We start from the raw sequence: 23,873 nt of genomic DNA, 5'->3' as shown, positions 1-23,873 counted from the left end.
AAACCTTGACTTTTCCTCCCACTTTGGTGGGCCTGACAAATGCAGGGGGTGCCAATTAAAATAAAATTTCTTTAATGAAATCATTGCTCTATACATTAATTCTTCTCATAAAGAAATTTCTCATAGTAACTTACAAGACTAGAACGCTCCTACTCTTTTTTTTTTTTTAAAGACTTATTTAAGTAATCTCTACACCCAATGTGGGGCTCAAACTCATGACCCCGAGATCGAGAGTCACACGCTCCATTGTCCAAGCCAGCCAAAAACCCCTAGGGCCCTCCTGTTCTTAAGTAGACTTTTGATTATTTTGTGTAGCAGGTTTTCCAGATAAATGACATCATGCCCTTTTAAGTTTGTTTTTTGTTATTTAAATAGTCTTTCATTATATATTTTAAAATTTGCATCATTTCATCCATTATTTACGGTGTGTTCATGGGATCCAAGATAGCAGCAATTGAAACACTCATTGTTTTATGAGACAGTCAAAAGAAAACACTCAAAGTTAAACTAAGACATTCCAAATATTTAAAACACATCCCAATTTCAGAGATGTTAAGATGGAGGGAAATGTACAACTTACAGAATTGATGAAATATAATTTAAGCCACCCCAATATTTCTGAAACTTTGATTGAAGTCTTCTTGGGGTGGGGAAAGTGGCCTATGGATTCTCTGTGAGAATTTTAAACTTTATTACATGATCTGAAGAAAAAGTAAACGTTCTGGATCATCTAAATTGCTACCTTCTAGAGAACAGTCATAAAATTTCAGGCCCTACATTGGTGTTTACAACTAAGTTGGTACCAGCTAGTACTGCTTGAGTTAGCTCAGGTTCATGAGATAAAAACTGAGTCTGACCTTGATACATAAATGATGCTTTGAAGAGGAAGCCCTGGTGATGTCATGACATGCTGTTCAAATGAAGTGCTCCAAACGGAGCACTTGAAATACAGAGAAGTGGATGAATTAAGTCATGATACACAACAAACATGATGTACAATATACCAAACTGAAGAGAAACCACATACACACAGCAAATGGCTATTTTATTTTGGCAAAACCTCATACGTTAATATTTTGTTAGTGGTTTTGTTGGTTTTATTTTATTTGTATAAAACGTAAATGAATTTCTCTCTAGTTTGGCTTGTACATAGTCATAAAAAATTTAATGTTTGGGAGCAGTGCCTGGGTGGCTCATTCAGTTAAGCATCAGACTCTTGATTTCGGCTCAGGTCATGATCTGGGGTCCTGGTATCTAAGCACCCATGTTGGGCTCTGCACTCAGCAGGTAGTCTCCTTAAGGATTCTCTCCCTCGGCTCTTCGCCCTTTTCACTCTCACATGTGCTATCTCTCTCAAATAAATAAATCTTTTTTTAAAAAAGAACTGTTAAAAATTTAATGTTGGAAGTCCTTCTAGTCTTTACCTTTAAAAGTATATGTACCTTAAGTTTATGAAACATTGTGTTGGCCTTTATGCTCAAAAGCTATTAGAGGAGTGTTAAAATAAGTGCTTTTTCAATCTACAATTAAAGATGAGTGACATGGTATTTTTAAATTTGATTCCTTTTAAAATATATTGAATTGCTGTCTTTTAAAAATTTTTTTTAGGGGCGCCTGGGTGGCTCATTCGTTGAGCGTCTGCCTTCGGCTCAGGTCATGGTCCCAGGGTCCTGGGATCGAGCCCCACGTCAGGCTCCCTGCTCCACGGGAAGCCTGCTTCTCCCTCTCCCACTCCCCCTGCTTGTGCTCCCTCTCTCGCTGTGTCTTTCTCTGTCAGATAAATAAAATCTTAAAAAAATTTTTTTAATTTTTATTTTTATTAGACGGAGAGGGAGAAAGAGGTTCTTAAGCAGACTCCACCCCGAGTGAGGACACTTTCTGTGTCTATGGATTTGGCTATCCTGGACATTATATATAAATGGAATCATATTTATGGCCTTTTGTATCTGGCTTCTTTCACTCGGTATGATGTTTTGAAGGTTCATTTTATTGTAGTACCTATCAGCGCTTCATTCTTTTTTTGCTGAATAGGATTGCATTGCATAAATATATCATGTTTTGTTTATCCACTCATTAGTTGATGGACATTTGGATTGTTTCTACTTCGTGGCTATTTTGAATGATATTGTGAACATTGGTGTTCAAATTTTGTGTGGACATAGGGTTTTGATTGTTTGGGGGTATATACCTAGGAGTGAATTGCTGGGTCAAATGGTAACTTTTTAACATTGAGGACTGCTGAATAGTTGGCTAAAGCAGCTGTACCATTTTACATTCCCATTAGCAGTGTATGAGGGTTCTTATTTCTCCACATCCTCATCAACACTTGTCATAGTCTTTTTGGTTTTAGCCATTTAATGGGTTTAAGAGTATCTCTTGTGGTTCTGATTTACATTTCCTTGATGGTTAGTAGCATAGAATACCTTTTCGTGTGCTAATATTGGCCATTTATATGTCTTCTGTGGAGAAGAACTTCTAACTTAAAAAATAATCTGTGTATTCCGATCATTATTACAAAGACTTATTTTACATAGTGATAAGATTAGGATCTGTTTGTATAAGACTTAGATAAACTAGCCCTCAGTATTGTTGAATTTTGCTTAATGTAGTTTCCTGCTACTTATCAGGGTGACCCTTTTTGCTGTTGCTAGTTTGCCTGACTATAGTAATCTCTACTTCTTTTCTGTGTCCCTCCATCCATTTTGTTTTCTATCGAGGCTCAAAGACCAAAAGACCAAACTGTTAGAATAATACGGAAAGATTTGAGTAACTGTACCTGAGGGCAGGATCTATATTTCTTTGGTTCTGGAGTTCCTAACTAGGGTCCAGTAATCATAGTTTTCAGGGAGCTCATGAAACCTCTGAAATAATGTATAAACTTGTATGTGTGTATGCAGTTTTCTAGGTAGAAAAGATCCATAGCTTTTATCAGATTTGCAGAGGTTGACAAAAGTGCAGGCACCTGTTTTTGTAAATAGTTGCCCTGGAGCACAGCCATACCCGTCGTTGTACTTAGGGCTGTTTTCCTGCTTCAGTGGTAAAGCTGTTGTGTGACCAGAGACTGTATGACTCACAAGCCTAAGTGTTTACTACCCACCTGTTTAAGGAAAAGTTTATCAGCCTCTGTGAGAGGAAAGGTGCTCCCATTCCCCTACAGGCAAGAAGGAAAGAAAGAGAGAAAAGGAAGGAAAGATAGAAGGAAGGGCAGAGAGAGAGAGAGAAAGAAAAAGAACGAACATTGCTTTAATCATTATGTCCCTAGCATTTAATAGGGGCCTTGTTTATAGAAGTGTAGATCTACATGGTATGGGGGGAGGGGATCCTTTATGAGAAGGTCTGTGAGCCTATGAACAAACTAGGCCTTGACCTGTGGACAGATTGCTCAAATGTTTTTATTTTGTTCTGGTTCTTAACAAAAGAGATAATGAATTAATGATGACTTACATTGTTGTGAGAATACATGATTTGACTCTTCTGGATAAGATGGTTCCATTTTATTTTAAAGTGTCACATTTGAAATCCCATGTGTTTAACCAGCGCACTCGGAAATAGCTTGACACATAGGTTGATTAATAGATGTAGCTATCCAAGTATGGAAAATTGAGTCCCTAAAAATAAGTTAATGAGACATACTGTTTTGTTTGCTCAGTGGCTTTTGAAAAAAGTTGGGGGGAAGCTACTTGTTTTTTTAAAACCTTGGAAAGTATTCTTTCCAGTTTCAGTACTGCCTGCCAGTTTTTAAGTGAAATATCTGATTCACAAATGGGACTGTTTCTGCATGTGAATGATAATGCATGTCATATAGAGATTGTAGCCAGCAAATGTTTTTAGAAGGAAATTAACATATTGCTAAGGGACATTAGTTCTGCTTATAGTTAATAAATATCTCAAGGATGTGGGATCACTATATCCCTGTGGTATAAAACACATTGTCTTGTTTATGCTCAATAATTACAGTTCAGTTATACCTAAATAGGCTAAGGATATAATTTCTTGTTTTAAGTAAGATACTTTGATTTGATTAATTCTAAGAGTTAATACGTATATCATTGCATTTCACAACGGGGTTCTCAGACTTTGGTTAGCCATAACTGACAGAAGCATAGATACTATATTCTAAAGCTTTTTATTTTTCAGTGTTTTTTAGGCTTTTAGGTATCTTTGAGTATTTACTCTCTAAGCTGATATACCTTTTTACCCTACTTTGTAGTATTTTGAAATACAGGATTTAAAAGTATGTCAATTATTTTGAATAATATATTTTTTCATATAGGCAGTTGGCCAGACAGCAGGCTGATAAGAAGAAAGAAGAGTGCAAAGAAGGTAAGTAATGTTAAAGGCATTTCAGATTGAAAACATGTAATTCACATTTTGTGTACAGATGTATCGAGGTACATACAATAAACTGTACATATTTAAAGTGTACAGTTTGGTTTGTCGTAAGTGTATGCCGCGAAGCCACTGCTGCAATAAGATAGTGAAGATAACTATCACTGCCAAAACCTCGCTCAGACCTCTTTATAACCACTCCCCCTACTCCTCTCCAGGCCCCTTCCACGCACCAAGATTCCTGAGCAATCACCAGCCTGCTTTCTATCACTATAATGTAGTTTTCATTTTCTAGAGTTTTATGTAAATGAAATTATGCAGTTGCATTCTTTTTGTCTGGCTTTCTCTCTCTCAGCATAATTACTTTCAGTATCATCCACATTGTTTCATTTTCTTGCCAAGTATTCCATTATATGGATATACCACAGTTTGGCCCCCCCCCCCGTTTTTTTGTGATATAATTGACATATAACATTGTGCGTGTTCAAAGTGTACAATAAATGTTGATTTGGTACATTTATATATTGCAAATTGATTTTCATAGCTTTAGCTAACACCAGCATCATGTCACACAATTTCCATTTCTTTTTTGTGGTGAGAACATTTAAGATCCACTCTCTTAGCAACTTTGAAGTGTATAATGCAGTATTACTAACTATAATCTCTATGCTGTACATTAAATCCTCAGAATTTATATGTCTTATAGCTGGAAATTTATATTCTGACCAACAGCTCTCCTTTTCCCTCAGCAGCCAGTCCTTGGTAACTAACATCCTAGTCTGTTTCTATGAGTTTGGCTTTTTTTAGATTCCACATTTAAATGATATTACACAATATTTGTCTTTCTCAGACTTTCACTTAGCATAATGCCCTCAAGGTCCATCCATGTTATTGCAAACGGCAGGATATTCTTTCTCATGGCTGAATGGTATTCTGTTGTGTATGTATATTTTATATCTTCTTTATCCATTCATCCACTGAGGGACATTTAGGTTGTTTCCCATAATTTGTTTATTCCTCTTTTGGTGGACATTTGGGTTGTTTCCAGTTTGGGCCTATCACATTTGAACATTTGTATACAAATTTTTGTATTACATATCTTTCCTTTTCTCTGGAAAGCAGAATGGCTAGGTCGTATGGTATGTGTATGTTGTAACTTTATTTTTGTTTTCTATTGTTTTTAAGAACGGTAAGTTCAAGATACTATGATTTTGTTATATGAAAGTATAGCTATTCAGTTGTTCATTTTAGAATTGTTTTATAAATGCCATTATTTAAAATTGTTCCATTTTTATGTACACATCTTAAAGATAAAGTGATTCCAGTTACTCGGTCACTGAGGACTAGAAACATCGTTCAAACTAAAGAACACTTGCATGAAGAGAATGGTGACGTTGAAGTTCGCCGCAGTTGCCGGATTAGAAGTCGCTATAGTAGTGTGAACCAGTCTGTGCTGTTTGACAAACTTATAACAAAGTAAGTAAAAATTATTCAGATCAAGATGATTTAGCTGGCAAAATTTTTTGTTGGGGAAGGATCATAAATTTCAACTAGCTTGAATATTTAATATATTAAGCTGTGTAAAGCATAAAAGAGAATGATTATTAGGAGGCTTTGTAATGGTTCTATATATTTATTTAAATTCTTGGAAAGAGGGGCACCTGGGTGGCTCAGTCAGTTAAGCATCTGCCTTCAGCTCAAGTCATGATCCTGTGGTCCTGGGATCGAGCCCCACACGGGGCTCCCTGCTTGGTGGGGAGTCTGCTTCTCCCTCTCCTTCTGCCTGCCACTCCCCCTGCTTGTGCTCTCTCTTTCTGTCAAATAAATAAAATCTTAATAAATTCTTGGAAAGAAATTTTAGAATATTTTTACACAAGTAAATCAATGCCTTGTATAGAGATATTTAAAATCCCAGCACATAAAGCTGGTGCGACCACTCTGGAAAACAGTATGGAGGTTCCTCAAACAGTTGAAAATAGAGCTACCATACGATCCAGCAATTGCACTACTGGGTATTTACCCCAAAGATACAAATGTAGGGATCCGAAGGGGTGCGTGCACCCCAATGTTTATAGCAGCAAAGTCCACAATAGCCAAACTGGAAAGAGCCAAGATGTCCATCGACAGATGAATGGATAAAGAAGTTGTGGTATATATACACAATGGACTATTATGCAGCCATCAAAAGGAATGAGATCTTGCCATTTGCAATGACGTGGATGGAACTGGAGGGTATTATGCTGAGTGAAATAAGTCAATCAGAGAAAGACATGTATCATATGACCTCACTGATATGAGGAATTCTTAATCTCAGGAAACAAACTGAGGGTTGCTGGAGTGGTGGGGGGTGGGAGGGATTGGGTGGCTGGGTGATAGACATTGGTGAGGGTATGTGCTATGGTGAGCACTGTGAATTGTACAAGACTGATGAAGCACGGATCTGTACTTCTGAAACAAATAATGCAATATATGTTAAGAAAAAAAAAAGATAGCAGGAGGGGAAGAATGAAGGGGAGTAAGTCGGAGGGGGAGACGAACCATGAGAGACGATGGACTCTGAAAAACAAACTGAGGGTTCTAGAGGGGAGGGGGTGGGGGATGGATTAGCCTGGTGATGGGTATTAAAGAGGGCACGTTCTGCGTGGAGCACTGGGTGTTATGCACAAACAATGAATCATGGAACACTACATCAAAAACTAATGATGTAATGTGATTAACATAACAAAAAATTATTAAATAAAAATAAAATCCCAGCATTCAAAAAATACAATGGAAAAAAAATAAAGTTTTTAGAAATGTGCTACTCTTTTAGAATTTTAGCTTATATTATGTCAATTTTCTTAAAGCACTGCTGAAGCTGTACTTCAGAAAATGGATGACATGAAGAAGATGCGTAGACAGCGAATGAGGGAACTTGAAGACTTGGGAGTGTTTAATGAAACAGAAGAAGTAAATATATCCTTCCTCAGCCCTGAAACTAGTGTAACATTGTCAACTACACTTCAGTAAAAAAGAATATGTATATATTTCTCCTTCCATGTAGGGGATAATTTAATGATCTCCAGTATAACCTTTTTTCTATGGTACCTATCCATTTTTGGTTAAATTATTCATCATTTTCAACATTTTTAAACTGTCCAGCATTTGTTTGATCAGTCACTAATTACTGCTGTAGTTGTAAGAGTTTATAGCTGTAAATATCTTCATTTTAAGCAGGATAGGAAGATCCTACTGAATTTTTTTAATATACTCAATGGCTTTTGTTTAAACATTTTTAGGGGAATCTTAATATGTACACAAGAGGAAAACAAAAAGGTATTCAAAGAACGGATGAGGAAACAACTGACAATCAAGAAGGCAGTGTGGGTTAGTCTTTTGTTCTACTCCTGGGTTTGAATTTCAGCACTTTTTATTTAGTAAGAGATAGCTTTTTTATTCAGAAGTTGTGACATTTATGGTAGTTTGTGAGAGATCAAAGGATTGGTTGTAATTGAAAAGTGAGGGCAGGGGAGAGCTTAAAAGGATAGTATGTCTTATTTGGGAACGTACTTGAAATCAGCAAATCTAAAGCAAATAAACCTGGTTTGCTTGTAGAGTGTATCTGCAGACAACACATCTCTACCTGTTAAAAGGTGATTAAAATTAAGTTTAGCTCTTCTGTTTAGAAATTGCTGCTATAATTTATTAGAACTTCTCTTGAGTGAAAACCGGTTTTCTGAAATGCATTTTAAATATTTGGTGAGGGTGTTTCACAATTTCATAAGCAGATTATTTGAGTTAACACTCCATGTAACTCAGTGACAGCCAGAAGGGCTAGATGGAATTTAAAACTTAAATATGAAAGGCAATAGCTAAGTGAGGAGATACTCTAATTTGTCAACATGTTAAATTAACTTGGAAATTTAAGTATAGTCACTTATATTAATAAAAGTAGCAGCAATACCATAACCTTTAGTTTGGTACTAGTGACAATAGCCTTTAAACTTCTTTCCCTGCTTCCTTTTTTCTTTCCTCTAGTTATTCTTAATTCTACAATTTACTTCATTTTAAAAAATCTTCATTTAATGTTGCTGCAAAAAAATTACAGATCATTTCTATGAACAATCTAGAAGTAAATAAATTTTTAGAGGAGGGTCTCTTTCTCCCACTGTGTTAAAAATCATTAACATTTTAGTGACTATCTTGAAAGTAAATGTTTCTTAACTGTAGAATCATCTGAAGAGGGTGAAGACCAAGAAGATGAAGATGATGGTGAAGATGATGAAGATGAAGATGATGATGATGATGATGATGAAGATGATGATGAAGATGAAGATGAAGAGGATGGGGAAGAAGATAATCAGAAACGATACTATCTTAGACAGAGAAAAGCTACTGTGTACTACCAGGCTCCACTGGAAAGTAAGTGCTATATATATTTTTTCCAGGAGAAGCTATAATTATATTACCTTTATCTTTACTGCCTTTTCTCTTATTTTTCATGTTTTCATTTTACAGAATACTCATGGCTGTTGTCTTTCATAAACTATGCTAAATGTGCAAGAAATCATTTCTTCGAGAAAGTTAGATATTAGCCTTGACCAAAGCAAATGGGCTATTTTGAAATTTCATGTCTGTCTTTAAATATTTTAGATTTATTGATTTATTGATTTATTTAGATTTTACAGCTTTCTACTTAGTTTATTTTGCCACTTTCTGTAAATAGGACCTTTTTTGATTTATGTTAAAGTTATAGCTCCATACTTATGAGCATATATATATGCAGGGCTGATAACCAGCTGTTAGGCATCAGTATAATCATAATGGTTGTTTATGGCCAGTGTATGTTTTGGTTGGTTGGTGTCTGTGCTATACATATTTTTCAGCAACAACCCTACAGATGTAAATGATTTATAATGTGAACAGTAAAACAGTCTATAGTAGATATGTACTAGTATTTTCACGGAAGGCAGCATCTTTTTGAGTATCTAGATGAAGAGCAAAATTATCTTCATACATATTTATATATTACATACTTATAATTCTTCTTTTTAGAACCTCGTCACCAGAGAAAGCCCAACATTTTTTATAGTGGCCCAGCTTCTCCTGCAAGACCAAGATATAGATTATCTTCTGCTGGACCAAGAAGTCCTTATTGTAAACGAATGAACAGGTTTGGTTCTGAAATAGTGATTGATTTATGACAACATAATTATGGCTATGTTAGGGTAGGATTCTAGAGTCTTAGGATTGGGTGTATCCAAATAGAATTCTAGAATCATATATTTGGGAGAGTTAGCTCTATGCCTATAATGCTCTTACCCTTACTACCACTGACTGGTTTTTGCTTTTGCTTCCATTAATAGGAATTGTTAATAACTACCATGGTAAGGTAGTTTATTCCATTGTTCTACACTTTAATAATAGAGGCTACCTTTGCTTCAGTGTTTACTGTATTCCTGGCTTGGTGTTAAGCATCTTACATAGACTGTTTCATTTAATCTTCACATTGTTTGAGTGTAGGTGTAGTCTTGTCTTCACATAGTATCACAGACCTATTTTCTCACTATGACAAACATTCAAGGTTACATAACTTTCTAGACTTTTCATGATACCATCGTTTTCTAGATCTGTTTTTTTTCCAGGTTTTATTTCCACTTTTAAAAAATTCATTTCTCTCATATAGTAGGAAACATTTTTTTCTTTGACCATTCAGATTACTTGTAGGTTTTTTCCCCTGCTACATCCTAACATTTGTTGGTTGTCTGTCATAATTAAGTCCAAAGAGGTAATTCTTGTTATTTTCTCATTCTCCCAAGTAATAAAGGGTTTTCTGATTCACTAGAACTTTCTGGGTAAAGGTAACATTATAGTAATTCATGAATGAGAGAGTTTGTTGGTGAAGACTAAAGAAGGCAAAAAAAAAAAAGGACATTGATATGGAAATGGTACTTTTTCCTAATAGTAATTTTCTCAGAGGTGAGACAAATCCTTCAAGACTTCAACTATTCAAACAGTTCTTGAAAGTCTCCTCATAGAAGCAAACTATCTAATCACAGAAAGCAACACTTTCATAGGTGCTGACGAATTCTTCTAGGAAAAATAAGAAATACTACTTGTGTCCCTGGCTCTTTTAATTTCATTTTCAGAGTGTCAAAAATCAAAAGTGTACATTCTAGATTTCCTGTTTCATCATCCCTTTTCAGACAATCAGAGCCCAGAAGGATGGAGAACCAGGAGGGTAACCTGTCAGGGCTGCCCAAGATAAGTTGCACTTGAAAGGAGGCCACACTGTCATTACTTTTCATAGGCCCCTAAAAATATTGTTAAAGACCAGTATTTTGGTGGTGAAATCTAATGATCTTCAGAAAATCAGGATAAGGCATAATGTTCCCTGGAATCCCCACCAAGCATAAGGTCTAGGGCAGCTGTCTTGGTTCCCTGACTCAAAGGACAAACCTCTGTTAGATCCAACAGAAGTGAAAGGCTGGCACTTACTTTGAGATTTAGTTTCTTTTCTTACTTTTAATGGATATATGTTTCTGAAAGTTACTTAATGACTGACTGCCTTTATAATCACCACCTACTATGTTATCTTGCAACAGGTAGGAATTTTTTTTTTTTTTTTTGCCTGTTTGGTACTCAAGTTCCCATATCTGGTTTACAGAGTCTACCCTTTATGGAAAGTGTCTCATAGCTCTTTGGGTACAGGATTTTTTTTTTCCCACTACAATTATTTAACAAATGTTTGTGTACTAGCATGTGCTAAGCCCTATGGATATAAAAATGACTAAGTCAGGATTCCTGCCCTCGGATCGCATTGACTAGTGGAAGATTCTGACACATTTATTTTATATTTTTTATTTGTGTATTTTGTTTATTATTTGACTGTAGTTGACACATGTGTTACACGAGTTTCAATTATACAACATAGTGATTCAGCAACTGTATGTTATGCAGTGGTCACTACAAGTGGAGCTACCATCTGTCACTATAACAATGCTATTAAAATACTATTGACAGTATTCCCTTTGCTGTACCTTTAACTCCTGTAATTTCATCATTCCATTATTGGAAGCCTATATCTCCCACTCCACCCCTCACAACCCCCTGTCTTGCAACCATCAGTTTTCTGTATTTATAGGTCTGATCTCTCCCTCTTTTTCCCACCTTTCTCTTTGAGGAAAACTGATTTATATCAAGACTAAGAAGTCATTCTGCCTGAACCGTGTCCTATCATAATGAACATATGGTTGTCAGCTCTACCCCAGCCTCCTGCCTATCTTTTTTTTTTCCCTTCGTCTTGTTATCCAACTCTTTTATTCCTTTCAAAAGATTCAACCAACAAAGCCTACTTCATTGGTTCAGCAAATGTATTGATTTAATGATAAACCTTTTTGGATCCTTAGGTATTTCTGATGTTTGCATCTTATGCCTCTGTTTTTCCTGCCCTCCTTCGTCATGATTTCAGTTTTCCTCTTTACTTTAGGCGAAGGCATGCAATCCACAGTAGTGACTCTACTTCATCTTCCTCTTCTGAAGATGAACAACACTTTGAGAGGCGAAGAAAAAGGAGCCGTAATAGAGCTATCAACAGGTAAGTGTCATACTGATGCCTTTTAAAACTACAAGCTATTTTTTTTTTAAGTGGTGAGAAGGCTGAATAATTTGGGAATAGGTACTGCTTGATCAAATTTAAGAATTAAGAGGTTAATGTATAAACCGGAATGCCATCTTGTTTGAAATACGTATGTGTGAAACTAGTAATAAATTAGAACATATGTTTTCTGACACAACCATTGTATAGCTCAAAATGGTGCTTGGTAAACACTGACATGAGGAAATAAATTTTTTTTTTCATTTTCAATGTATTTTCTGTTTATAATAATTTAATAGTACATTCTTACAGAACTCTTTAGGAAAATTAAGGAGTTTACTCATTTCAATACTCTGTGTAGTATAAGTTCATGTACGTTCGTAAGTTCATATGTAAGTTCACAGCAAGAATTATTCCCATTTTACAGATGTGGGTGGGTGAGTGAAAAATGCAGTGCTTGTATCCTAATAAAATAAGAGAGTAGAAAGTAATGTTTAATGAAACAGAACATAATGAAGGGATTTGCAAACCAACCATTCTTTGTATCCTAAGCTCTGTTCTTTTATAACATTAGATCTGCCCTAATGTGGTAGTCACTCGTTACATGTGGCTATTAGGCGCTTGAAATGTAGCTAATCTGAATTGAGAAATATTATAAATTTTTGTAAAAAAATATACTCTTGGATCTCAAAGACTTAGTACAAGAAAGAATGTAAAATATCCCAATTTTGTAAATATTTATTTTGCATATTGAAATGGTATGTTTTAAATAAGTCAAATATATTGTTAAAATTAGTCTTACTTTTTTGTTTTAGTGTGTCTAAACAAAATTTTAAATCACATTTTGACTTGCATTTCATTTCTGTTGGCAGCAATGAGTTAGATCATCCACAACCTGTATTATTTAGACTACTTGGATTTTTCTTTGCCTTCATTCCTAGAAATGTGCATCTAATCCTGTGGATTTTATAGCATGCAGTTCTATTTCTGTTAAGGGTTATTTAGGAAATGCCTTTTACAAAGCCACAGTTAAAACGTGTCCATCCATCTCCGATTTCACAGCATAAATTCCTTGGGAGTCTGGGGCTAGCAGGACCTGGCACTCAGGGCGGGTCTGGAGTGCTTTTTCTTGTGTTCAGCTGCAGCTTCTTTCTTTGCTTAGGTGCTCTGATGTAAGTGTCTCAGCCTTAGCATGAGCAGTTTGCATTCTCCATCTATGAAACAAGCAGGTTCTTCTAGGTATATTCTGTGTAATCTACCATAACTGTTTTTGAAAGTAGTTAGGAAAGCAGTGATTCATTCTTGCTTGAGAGGATTGATGTGGATCCAAATGCTTGGTGGACTGTGAATGTTTTGCTGAGAGGTATTGTAGCAGAGTTGTTGCAGGTCTGGAGACACACTGCTTTGGTTTGAGTCCTGGATCTACCACTTTCTGTGACTTTGGGCATTTTAGTTAACCTTTTTATGCCTCAGTTTTCTTTTAAAATAGAGGAAATAATAATGCCTACTCCGTAAGACTGTTATGAGGACTTAATGAATAATTGCATGTAAAGCCACCTAAAACAGCTTGGCAAATAGTAAATATTCTGTATATGTTAAGCACAGTCATTATAAAGTATATTGATACAGACTGGATTCCCAAACATGAATTATTTTATGGTACTGTGGCATCTTGAACCGTGGTATTTCATTTGACTGTACATCTTTAATAATAAAACTTCAGAGATTTCTAACATTGAAGTTCTCAACCTATAAAGAAAATGAAGTTGAAATACATATTTTCACAATGGCTGTGATTGAAATTAAACCTTTTTAAAAAGGAAAATATCCATATTTTAACATGGAATTTGGGGGAGAAAAGTGAACTGATGGGGTGTTTTTTTAAAATCTTTTCTAAATAGGTGCCTCCCGCTAAATTTTCGGAAAGATGAATTAAAAGGAATTTATAAAGATAGAATGAAGATTGGAGCAAGTCTTGCGGATGTTGATCCAATGCAACTAGATTCTTCAGTGAGTACTATCTTGAAATGTATGCTTGAACATACATACTGTTTTGCTTAATTTAAAGTTAAATAAACCAATTTTCTCTAAATCAGAACTTTTACAGACTTTTTTTTTCTTTTTTTCAAATCTTCAGGCTACAACTAAAATGCTGTTACTCATTTGACTGTGTATGGGTTGAGTATAGTTTAGGGATGGAATGACATTTTAACTTTGGCTCCAAATCTGAGAATGTCCGTGTTTCCCTTCCATTATCAGGTACGATTTGATAGCGTTGGCGGCCTGTCTAATCATATTGCAGCTCTAAAAGAGATGGTGGTGTTTCCATTACTTTATCCAGAAGTCTTTGAAAAATTCAAAATTCAACCTCCAAGGTAATTTAATTGTACATTTTATTTTAGCCAGAATTGAGACTATGCTACTATTGTCCAGAAAGATAACACTTTTCTGTTGAAATTTTTCAGGCCTATAGTAATTTATTATGCTTTGGGTACTTTGAATATTTTTACCTTCTTGATGTTTAGCTTGAAAAATGGTTTCAAAATTGATTATGAAAAGAAATAATTTCCAAGGCTTTTCCTACATTTAGTGAAATTCTTCCCATACATATTCTTTACTTTTTTCACTTTCAAATTTAGTTTCACATTTATACCAAAGTAATACATGTACATAATTTTAAAAGTCACATTGTACTATAAGTCTTACAAAGGAAAAAAAAGACAGTAGTCTCCTCTCTACTCTTCCTCCTCCCACTTTCCAGAGCCAACTACTACTAATTCCTGTTTATCTAGTTAAATACGTATTTAAATAATATGTTCATACTGGGGGCGCCTGGGTGGCTCAGTCGTTAAGCATCTGCCTTCTGCTTAGGTCGTGATCCCAGGGTCTGGGGATCGGCCCGCATCGGGCTCCCTGCTCAGCGGGAAGCCTGCTTCTCCCTCTCCCACTCCCCCTGCTTGTGTTCCTGCTCTTGCTAGCTCTGTCTCTGTCAAATAAATAAAATCTTTAAAAAGAAAAAAAATATGCTCATACTGTAATTTTTGGTCTGTTTTAGACAGAATCTGTTGACTTCTAACATGAACAGGCTCTTTTGGTTTCCCCACCCCCCATATATATACATTTTCTTCCCTGTCCTCATATGCTCCTGGTAGCTTCTTTATGCACATATAAAATTGTTGAGTCAATTTTCAGTGTGTGCTTTATGATTATGTAAATATTTCTTACAGCTGAGCCATGTATAGTATATTATGACTACATTTTCTCTCTTTTACAACTCTGCTCTTTCCCCTCAGCTTTAATACTGTTTGCCTGTGGGTGGGGTTTTTTTTGTTGTTGTTGTTCTTTAGGATTTTTTTGTAATTAGTTTTATATGTACTTTTCAGTTCATGCAGAGTCTTTGCTAGAGATAAAACTCTTCAGTACAGTTAAACATATCGAATAATTTATTGACTCCTTATTTTTCTAGACACATCTTGGAGCTTTGTTCTCTTGCTTCCATCCAGACTGGTTATTCTTAGTCTTGAGGGACAACTAAGCTTTGGGACTTCTCATCACACTCAGTGGGATTTCCTTTATCTTTCAGTGCTGGATTCCCTGCTTCCTGGAATCAACTAAGACCTTTTTTTTTTTTTAAGATTTTTTTTTTTAAAGTTATCTCCACACCTAACATAGGGCTTGAACCCACAACCCCAAGATCAAGAGTCTCACAGTCAACCAACTGAGCCAGCCAGGTGCCCCTAAGACCTTTTTTTACAGCTGTGTTTTGATGGAGTACATTCTAGCAATACCCTGAGAATAAAGAATGCACAAAAGGTTATTTTTATTTTCTTTTTGAGAATGGTCGTGGAACCACAGTCCGTTGATGTGTCTTTTTCCCCTCCCGCTTTTTTTTTAAATTTAATTTAATTTTATTATGTTATGTTAGTCACCATACAATACATCATTAGTTTTTGATGCAGTGATACATGATTCATTGTTTTCATATAACACCCAGTGCTCCATGCTGTACGTGCCCTCTGCCTTTACAGTATGGAAACGTGTCCTTTGATTTCTGGGAAAGATTTTTGTGTCACTTCTTCAGTAATTTTTCCACTCCATTTTTTCTTTTCCCTCAACTCATGTCAATTGAATGTTGGACTTTCTAGATTAATCTACTTTTTTTTTCTTGTTTTTATCTCTTTTGATCTTTTTTCCTTAAGTGTCTAGTGGGGATTTCCTTAAGTGTCTACTGATCCTTGGCTCTCTGTTAATATTTAAGGGTGAAGGTGGTTTTTTTTAAAGATGTACTTATTTATTTTGAGAGCGAGAGTGCACACACAGGCATGCACAGGGACAGAGGGAGAGCATCTCCAGCAGAGTGCTGAGCACCCCCACGGGGCTCAGTCTCACGACCCTGAGACCATGACCTGAGCCGAAATCAAGAGTCAGTCGCTCAACTGACTGAGCTGAGCCACTCAGGTGCCCCAAGAGTGGAGCATGTTTTTAAAAGCTCACTTGTAGAGTTGTTAATTTGTAGGCCTCACCTTAGGGTGATTGGTGGGTGGTGATTCTTTTACCAGAAATCCTCAAAGTCAGTATCTAGGCGTGTTTTTCCCCCACCAGACACAAATCCTCCAGTTTTCTGTCTGAAGCTTATGGGCCCAGCTGCCAGCATTTTAGCAGTAGGCCTGAGCAAGGGTTAGTAGTCTCCACCTTTCAGCATGGAGTTTTTAACTTAACTTCTGCAGCATCTCATCTTTTCCTGTATCAGAAAGTAAACTATCCAAGCAGTTTGCCTGCACAGAGTAGTGAAAGGGGTGGTCTCACTGTTTTTTAATAATGTCTTATTCCATCCTCCTCAATTTTCAACATAACCCTTCTCTCCTGCCTTGAGATATATTACCTCTAAATTTCAAGAGGTGTTTTGCAAATTAGCTTTTTTTTTTTAAAGGGGGGGCGGTGGGGGGAGCAGTGCAGAGGGAGAGGAAGAGAAAGAATCTTAAGCAGTCTCCATGCCCGGCATGGAGCCCAACACCAGGCTCAGTCTCACAACCGAGATCATGACCTGAGCCAAAATCAAGAGCCGGACGCTTAATGGACTAAGCCACCCAGGCACCCCACAAATGAGCTTTCTTATTGGGAGCTCTACTTTATTTTAGCTTTCATATCACCCACTTTTTTATCTTCTTCCTTTTTCTTCTAGTTTTTATACCTTATTAACCCATTTTTAAACCCTAGTCCCTGATTCCTTTTTCCTCCTGAAACTTTTCTTCCTGAGTCATCCTGTATGGAAACATTGATTTAAGTAAACTTTTTAAACTAGTAAGCTTTTTCCCTTTTCCGTTATAAAAGTTATATACCATACCTCAATCACAGTTAGGCATTGGTGAATTAATTTTTTTAACTAGAAAGATATTAATATTAAATAATGACCCTTGCTGCTTATAAGAAATATTGGAAGTACTTAGTTAAAGTAATTTAGTAAATTGGGTCGGGGGGAGTGCCGTCCCGACCCAGTCTCTCCTTCTCTGCCCCTACTGTGGTTTGCTGCTGAGGTGGCAGAGCTGTCAGGAGGGGCACGAGTGGGCATTTCAAGGACCCAAGATTGCACAAAACCACAAAGAAAATGGTGGAAAATTCACCATCCTCATTGCCTCAAAGAGCAATTTATGGCTTTGTTCTTTTTTTTTTTTTTAAACAAGTTTATTTAAACAACAAAACGCTTAAGTTGAAGGGAAAACTATCTAGGATTCATTTCTTTTAGAGTAATTTATCCCTACTTAAAGACAGATTGCCCTACATGTAACAGCTACATACAAAATAAAATTGTCCTTGGTTTTACAATGATAAATGAAAAACATTAAATTTTTCCAATCAGACAAGGTATGCAAGGATTTTTATGTTCTTTTTTTTGTTAAGCAGTGAGAGGAAAATAACTTACTGGAATATGAAGATAAGAGCTGACTGAACATGCCACTGACGGAGAGAAGGGGGTATTTTCACAGAAGCAGTATTTTCCCCCATCCCATATCCATTTGATGTTGATCAAAACGTACCATTGGCCATTTAGTTAAAAAAAAATGCAATATGCTTGTGCACATACACAGTTACTTTACAATAAAGGAATGGGGAAGGGGAAAATGAAAGAATAGAGGAAGCTGTACTGCAGTAGTCAGGATGTGGTGGAACCAGATAGCGGCTTTCTAATTGAGAATGTCTTCTTGGTCTGGAGGAACAGAGTTCTGGAGTAAAGTAGCTGGTTCCCTTTTTAGTTAGACACCTCCTATCTGCTGCTGGAACACATCAATTATATCTTCATCCTCCATTTCCAGTTGTGCAGGTGTGTCTGTTTTATTGATTGGCTGCCCTTCAAATCGGAATTTGATCTGCCTTATTGACAAACCCTGTCGTTCTCAATTAGGCTTTCATTAGTTTACTAAGTGGTGTGTGCCTCTTAGTCGTAAACTGCACCACAGAATCATCCTGCCCCGCCACCTTAAAATTAATATGATCGTTGTTCTCAGTCTTGACTCCTTCCGTGGGCTTTTCATCTGCCACAGCGAGCACCGGAGTCTCCTCAGCTGTCGCTTCACAAAAGAGGTGCCAGGTCCACACTGAACGAGCACAACAAGCAGCACCAGGAGCGGCAGAAGTTGCTATGGCTTTGTTCTTTTCTTAAGCTCCCAATTTGGCTCCAGACTACATTTTTGTGTGGGCTTTTTATTCCTGAATTTTGGCTAACCTCCTTAGGCTAAACCTATTGGCCTCAAAAATATAGGGCAGTTGCATTGCCTGTCTGTCTCCTCATTACTAGCGTGAACAGTCACTTACTCTTACTTGGAATAAACGTGATGAGTACCTCTGTCCACTCAAGTCCATTCATACAACCACAGATAATTATGCTAAAAATCAGTAGCAGAAGAGATATCAAAAAGAGGCCATCCCAGCATTAAACAGAGATATTCCTGTTTTATTTATTAGTAAAGTAAACCAAAATGTTCTTTCTTGTAGCAAAAGAACTTTATGCCAAAAACTGAATAGTATGTAGACTAACACCAAGCATTAATTATAAGGTTTTTGACCTAATAATTTTGGCCATATTTTGTTTTTGTTTTAAAGATTTATTTATTTGAGGGAGAAAGAGTGAGAGCGGGAGGGAGGGGCAGAGGGAAAGAGTGTCTTAAGCAGACTCTGCCCTGAGCATGGAGCCTGACACAGGGCTGGCTCAGTCTCATAACCCTGAGGCCACAACCTCAGCCAAAACCAAGAGTTGGACTCAACTAACTGCGCCACCGAGGCGCCCCTATATTTTGAGTTTTTTACAATACCCAATACTGAAATGTAAAAAAAGTAGAACTTCTCTTAAAGTTCCATTAATACTATAAATGTTCTCAAATATTAGTTATTAATGGACAGAATAAAATACTACATTACTGTAAAAAAAAAAGTATAAATCTAAAAAGAACTCCCGATTTTTTTTCATTTCCCCTTCCTCATAACATACATTTCCCCTTATAATAAATCAAATATATGATTGTGTTAACCTACTGGTTTCATATGGTGTGTTCTCTTTCTGTTTTAATGGCTGAATAATATACCATTATATGGATGTATCCGTTTTTTTAAAGTCAATTCTGCTATTTCTGGCGATTTAGGTTTTTTAAAATTATTATCACAAATGTCAATATCCTGAATATCTCATTGCTTCCTCTTTGTGTGAATCCTTCCTTAATTCCTTCTTTAGGATATAGCCTCACAAATGACATTGTTGGCTCAATAGATACATTTTAAAAAATCTATTCCTGCCTTTGGCCTTTGTAGGTTGAAATTTTCATTTATTTATTCCATTGGTGTATTGTTTTTTTAGCAGTTGCTTTGTTTTTTTCTTTCTGCATTTGATCGCGTCCATTTCTTATTTTTCTTTTATATATTATTCTTTTGATAGATTTCATCTATTACTGTGAATTTTTTCCCACAATTCTTATTTTGTCATTTTTGCTTCTCTGGAATCTTCTTTAGTGTTACTTTTATATGATGATCTGAAATTGATTATTTCTTGTTACTTTGGTAGCACTTAATCCCTGATGTGTTCTATTTCTATACCCTTTTTACATTTCTAATAAAAATGATGGGTACAGTCCTTTTTTTTTTTTTTGGAATTCTAGCCAAAGAGCAATGAATAACTTTGGAAATATGTATAAAACTATAGGTTACCCCATTACAGTGATATTACCAAGAATGATTTCAGATTACTTACATCGTCCTAGTCCCTGCCACGCAAACACCGGTTATTTAAGCTCTCTTATCTTACTTCCTTTTCTATTCATTCCCATCGTGTTTTCTTACAAAACTGTTGGTGCTGTGTTACTGGCAGTGAAACCAAAGGTTGTAGATGAAATCTGCTATTCTTTCCCCTAATATGTTACAAAAGTAAACTATCAAGGGTTTTTAAGGGTGACTTATTTTATGCAAGATAAGGTAATATGATGAGCATGATGAGTGAGTAAAAGAAAATAGGTTTCAAATAAAGGGTTTTATTAGTTTCAATTTTGTAGTATTGATATTTTCAGGTTTTAAATTGTACTTTGTGGATTGAAACGATATTTCAGTTGTCTTATTTACTTTTTTATTCACTAACTAACTGCATTCATGGAATTGGTTTCTAATTTTGTTTAAATAGTCTACTTTTTAATGTAGTACTAAAATAATACTTATTCTTTTGTAGAGGTTGTTTGTTTTATGGCCCACCTGGAACTGGAAAAACTCTGGTTGCCAGAGCACTTGCCAATGAGTGCAGTCAAGGGGAGAAGAGAGTAGCGTTCTTCATGAGGAAAGGTGCTGACTGTCTGAGTAAATGGGTAGGAGAGTCTGAGAGACAGCTCCGATTACTGTTTGATCAGGTATGATATTAAAATTACCTACACAGACCTATAATCAACGTAGATGTAAGTATGTAAGGATTAGGTAAGTCTTGTATTTAATCATGTTTCATAGAAATAAACTCCGAAGAATTAGAACAAATATATACCCTTTATGGATTATTTTCCTTTGTATGTCCAGATAATACTGACCTATGATGAACAGTTTTATAGGAAAAAGACAGAGGAATAATTGGATCTAAGTTCTTTGGAGTCTTAGGTGTCATACCTAGAGAGAGACTGAACTCTCATACTTAGCAGTGGTGAATTGTCTCATTATGTGAGTTGAAAATAAGTTCTGCCCTAGAGTGACTTTCATTTTCATATCCCAGATTGTATTGACAGCACATTGTGAGATAATACATTCTGATCTACTGAGGCATATTGCTGCAAATGCTTTTAAATCTTTTTATAGAACTCACTGAGTTTCTTTGACTTTATTGAGATGGACTTTAAAAAAAAACAAAACTATGGCATCTTGCTAAATGCTTTCCCATTCTGACCGGGAGGAAGGCTATGTCGTTGTCTTCTGGTCTTTGTCTTGTTTCAACAGTTGGTCTTGAATAGATAATTTTATGTGTCCCAATAACTATAGTTATATGAAACCTAAGGTATATGACCAGTGGAGTATGTATTTTGAATATTTCCAATTGAGAATGCAAATTAAATTGTATTTATTAATATTTTAGTTTGGATCCTTAAAATATAGGTCTTGGATTTACATTTAGATTTATAAATTTTAATAAATTCTTGTAAGCAAGTTGGAATGAAAATGTATTAAAAAGGCTCATATTAAGTCTGTATATTTGAAGTTACTCATGATAACATGCAAACACTGGACCTGTTTTCTAGGCTTATCAGATGCGCCCATCCATTATTTTTTTTGATGAAATCGATGGTCTGGCTCCAGTACGATCAAGCAGGCAAGATCAAATTCACAGGTAAACCTTGCTTGATGGCACTTCTGCCTTTCTTCTTGTATTCTGAGCTGTATTGATGTGGCATGAGGAATAGAATGTTAAATAGTGAAAGATACCTTACAAACCAATAGTTTCCTTATTTTGGTAGAACCCTAATATATAGTACAAAAAGAAAAAATGGACCTGTTCTGCATGGCAAGGTGTTCACAAGCACAGTATCAAAATATTAGTTACAGGTTTAATTCATGATACAAACTTAAAAGCCCACTGGCCAATGAGGTATAAGGCAAATGAAATGAGTGAGGCAGGCCTTTAGTTAGAGTGGGGCCAAGGTTGGGAATGTGGCTGAGCGGCTAATCATAAGAGTGGAGCCAGTTGTTTTTAGCCCCAACCTGTTAACGGAAATGCAGAAGCTGACTCAGACTTGAAAAATGAATTTGTTCTCTTTCTTAAATGTTATGTTCAAATTTTTGTGTTAAGTATCTTTTAAACGTTGCCAACTAATTCAGGTATTTTTAAGACACTGCCTTGGCCAAACAAAATATGTCTTAGTGCATGACTACTAGTTTGAGATTCAAAGATTAGGCCAACTTTTCCATTTTTAGGATGGGAAATTTACACCTCTGTGACAAGCTGACTGCCCAAGGTGGGGCACTTGCCTCTGCCTCAGCTTGAATCTAAATTACTTTTAATTCTAGTTCCTCTTCGGTTTTTCAAAACTTCTTTTCAGTTGGTCTCATGTATTATCCATAATTGCTTAATTGGGATACCCTAAAGCAGATGTTCGCATGCCTTCATATATGCCACTATAGTTTTTTATTGTAAATAATATAAAGAGAAACAAGACATAATAATGTGAGTGATAGATAGGTTTTTATTTTTCTAATACCTAACAATATTTACTGTATTCTGGTGGCCTTCTTTGACTTGATGCTACACAATTTCATTTGTTGCTCTCAGTAAATTAAAATGTTAAATGCTATGGTAAAAATAGTTGTGTCTGTAATACCCTACCAGTAATCATACAAACGTTTTATACATGGCACATGTCATCATCAGCCATACTGTATTCATTGTGTTAAACCAATTGAGTGCTTACTATGTTTTGGAATAGTTCTAAAAGGAATTGGAGAAAATGATAGCACAATTTGGGAAGCACATGCCATCTTAAATACATACATATATTTTTTATTGAAGGATGGTTGACATACAGTGTTACTAGTTTAAGGTGTAAAACATAGTGATTCAGCAATTCTGTATATTAAGCCGTGCTCATACCAGGATAAGTGTATTTACCATCTGTCACCATACAACATTATTACAATATTGACTATATTCCCCATGCTGTACTTTTCATCCTCATGACTTATTTTATAACTGTAAGTTTGGGCCTCTTAATCTCCTTCACCCATCGTGCTCATCTCCCAACCCCCTTCCCTCTGGCAATTACCAGTTTATTCTCTGTATTTATGGTTCCGTTTCTGGTTTTTTGTTTGTTTTGTTTTTAGATTCCACATATAACTGAAATCATATGGTAATTTCCTTTATCTGACTTACTTCTCTAGGTGAATCTATGTTGTGGCAAATGGCAAATGGCAAGATCCCATTCTTTTTTTATGGCTGAGTAATACTCCATTGTATACATATATAGCACCTCTTCTTTACCCATCCGTCATCTTTTGATGCACAGTTAGGTTGCTTTCATATCTTGGCTATTGTAAATAATGCTGTAATAAACATAGAGGTACATATATGTTTTTGAATTAGTGGGGTTTGGGGGAGGGTAAATAACCAATAGTGGAATTATTGGATTAAATGGGGGGGTATTTTTATTTTTTAACCTTTTTTTTTTTTTTTAAAGATTTTATTTATTTGACAGAGAGAGACACAGCGAGAGAGGGAACACAAGCAGAGGGAGTGGGAGAGGGAGAGAAACAAGCTTCCCGCCAAGCAGGGAGCCCGATGCGGGGCTCGATCCCAGGACCCCAGGATCATGACCTGAGCTGAAGGCAGACACTTTATGACTGAGCCACCCAGGCACCCCTATTTTTTAACTTTTTGTGGAACCTCTGTACTATTTTCCATAGTGGCTGAACCAGTTTACATTCTAAGTGACAGTGCATGAGGGTTTTCTTTTCTCCACATCCTTGC

The 23,873-nt window shown here is 36.0% G+C and overlaps 2 protein-coding genes and 1 pseudogene across 2 annotated transcripts in view; 2 read left to right on the top strand and 1 right to left on the bottom strand.

Annotated features, from left to right (window-relative positions):
* Positions 1-23,873, top strand: part of ATAD2 (ATPase family AAA domain containing 2) — a 72,083-nt gene that overhangs the window by 13,417 nt on the left and 34,793 nt on the right. Inside the window, exons 3-13 of the mRNA XM_027568789.2 lie at positions 4,274-4,323; positions 5,640-5,805; positions 7,176-7,278; positions 7,608-7,695; positions 8,539-8,730; positions 9,364-9,481; positions 11,798-11,905; positions 13,807-13,915; positions 14,165-14,280; positions 20,610-20,784; positions 21,655-21,743. Of these exons, the coding sequence (XP_027424590.2) occupies positions 4,274-4,323; positions 5,640-5,805; positions 7,176-7,278; positions 7,608-7,695; positions 8,539-8,730; positions 9,364-9,481; positions 11,798-11,905; positions 13,807-13,915; positions 14,165-14,280; positions 20,610-20,784; positions 21,655-21,743 (1,314 nt within the window). The remainder of the gene's footprint in view (positions 1-4,273; positions 4,324-5,639; positions 5,806-7,175; positions 7,279-7,607; positions 7,696-8,538; positions 8,731-9,363; positions 9,482-11,797; positions 11,906-13,806; positions 13,916-14,164; positions 14,281-20,609; positions 20,785-21,654; positions 21,744-23,873) is intronic.
* LOC113908566 lies at positions 17,511-18,921 on the top strand (annotated as a pseudogene).
* Positions 18,086-18,478, bottom strand: LOC113914061 (small ubiquitin-related modifier 2-like; the record flags this gene model as incomplete). The annotated part of the gene is made up of 2 exons (XM_035727415.1): positions 18,086-18,230; positions 18,304-18,478. Coding segments are annotated over 2 exons (249 nt in total), but the record flags the coding sequence as incomplete, so codon positions are not given.

This window comes from Zalophus californianus, chromosome 4 (genome assembly GCF_009762305.2).
Source record: "Zalophus californianus isolate mZalCal1 chromosome 4, mZalCal1.pri.v2, whole genome shotgun sequence".
Lineage (NCBI taxonomy): Eukaryota > Metazoa > Chordata > Mammalia > Carnivora > Otariidae > Zalophus > Zalophus californianus.
The sequence above is the reverse complement of the archived record's forward strand: the minus strand, read 5'-3'. Positions and strand labels throughout refer to the sequence as shown.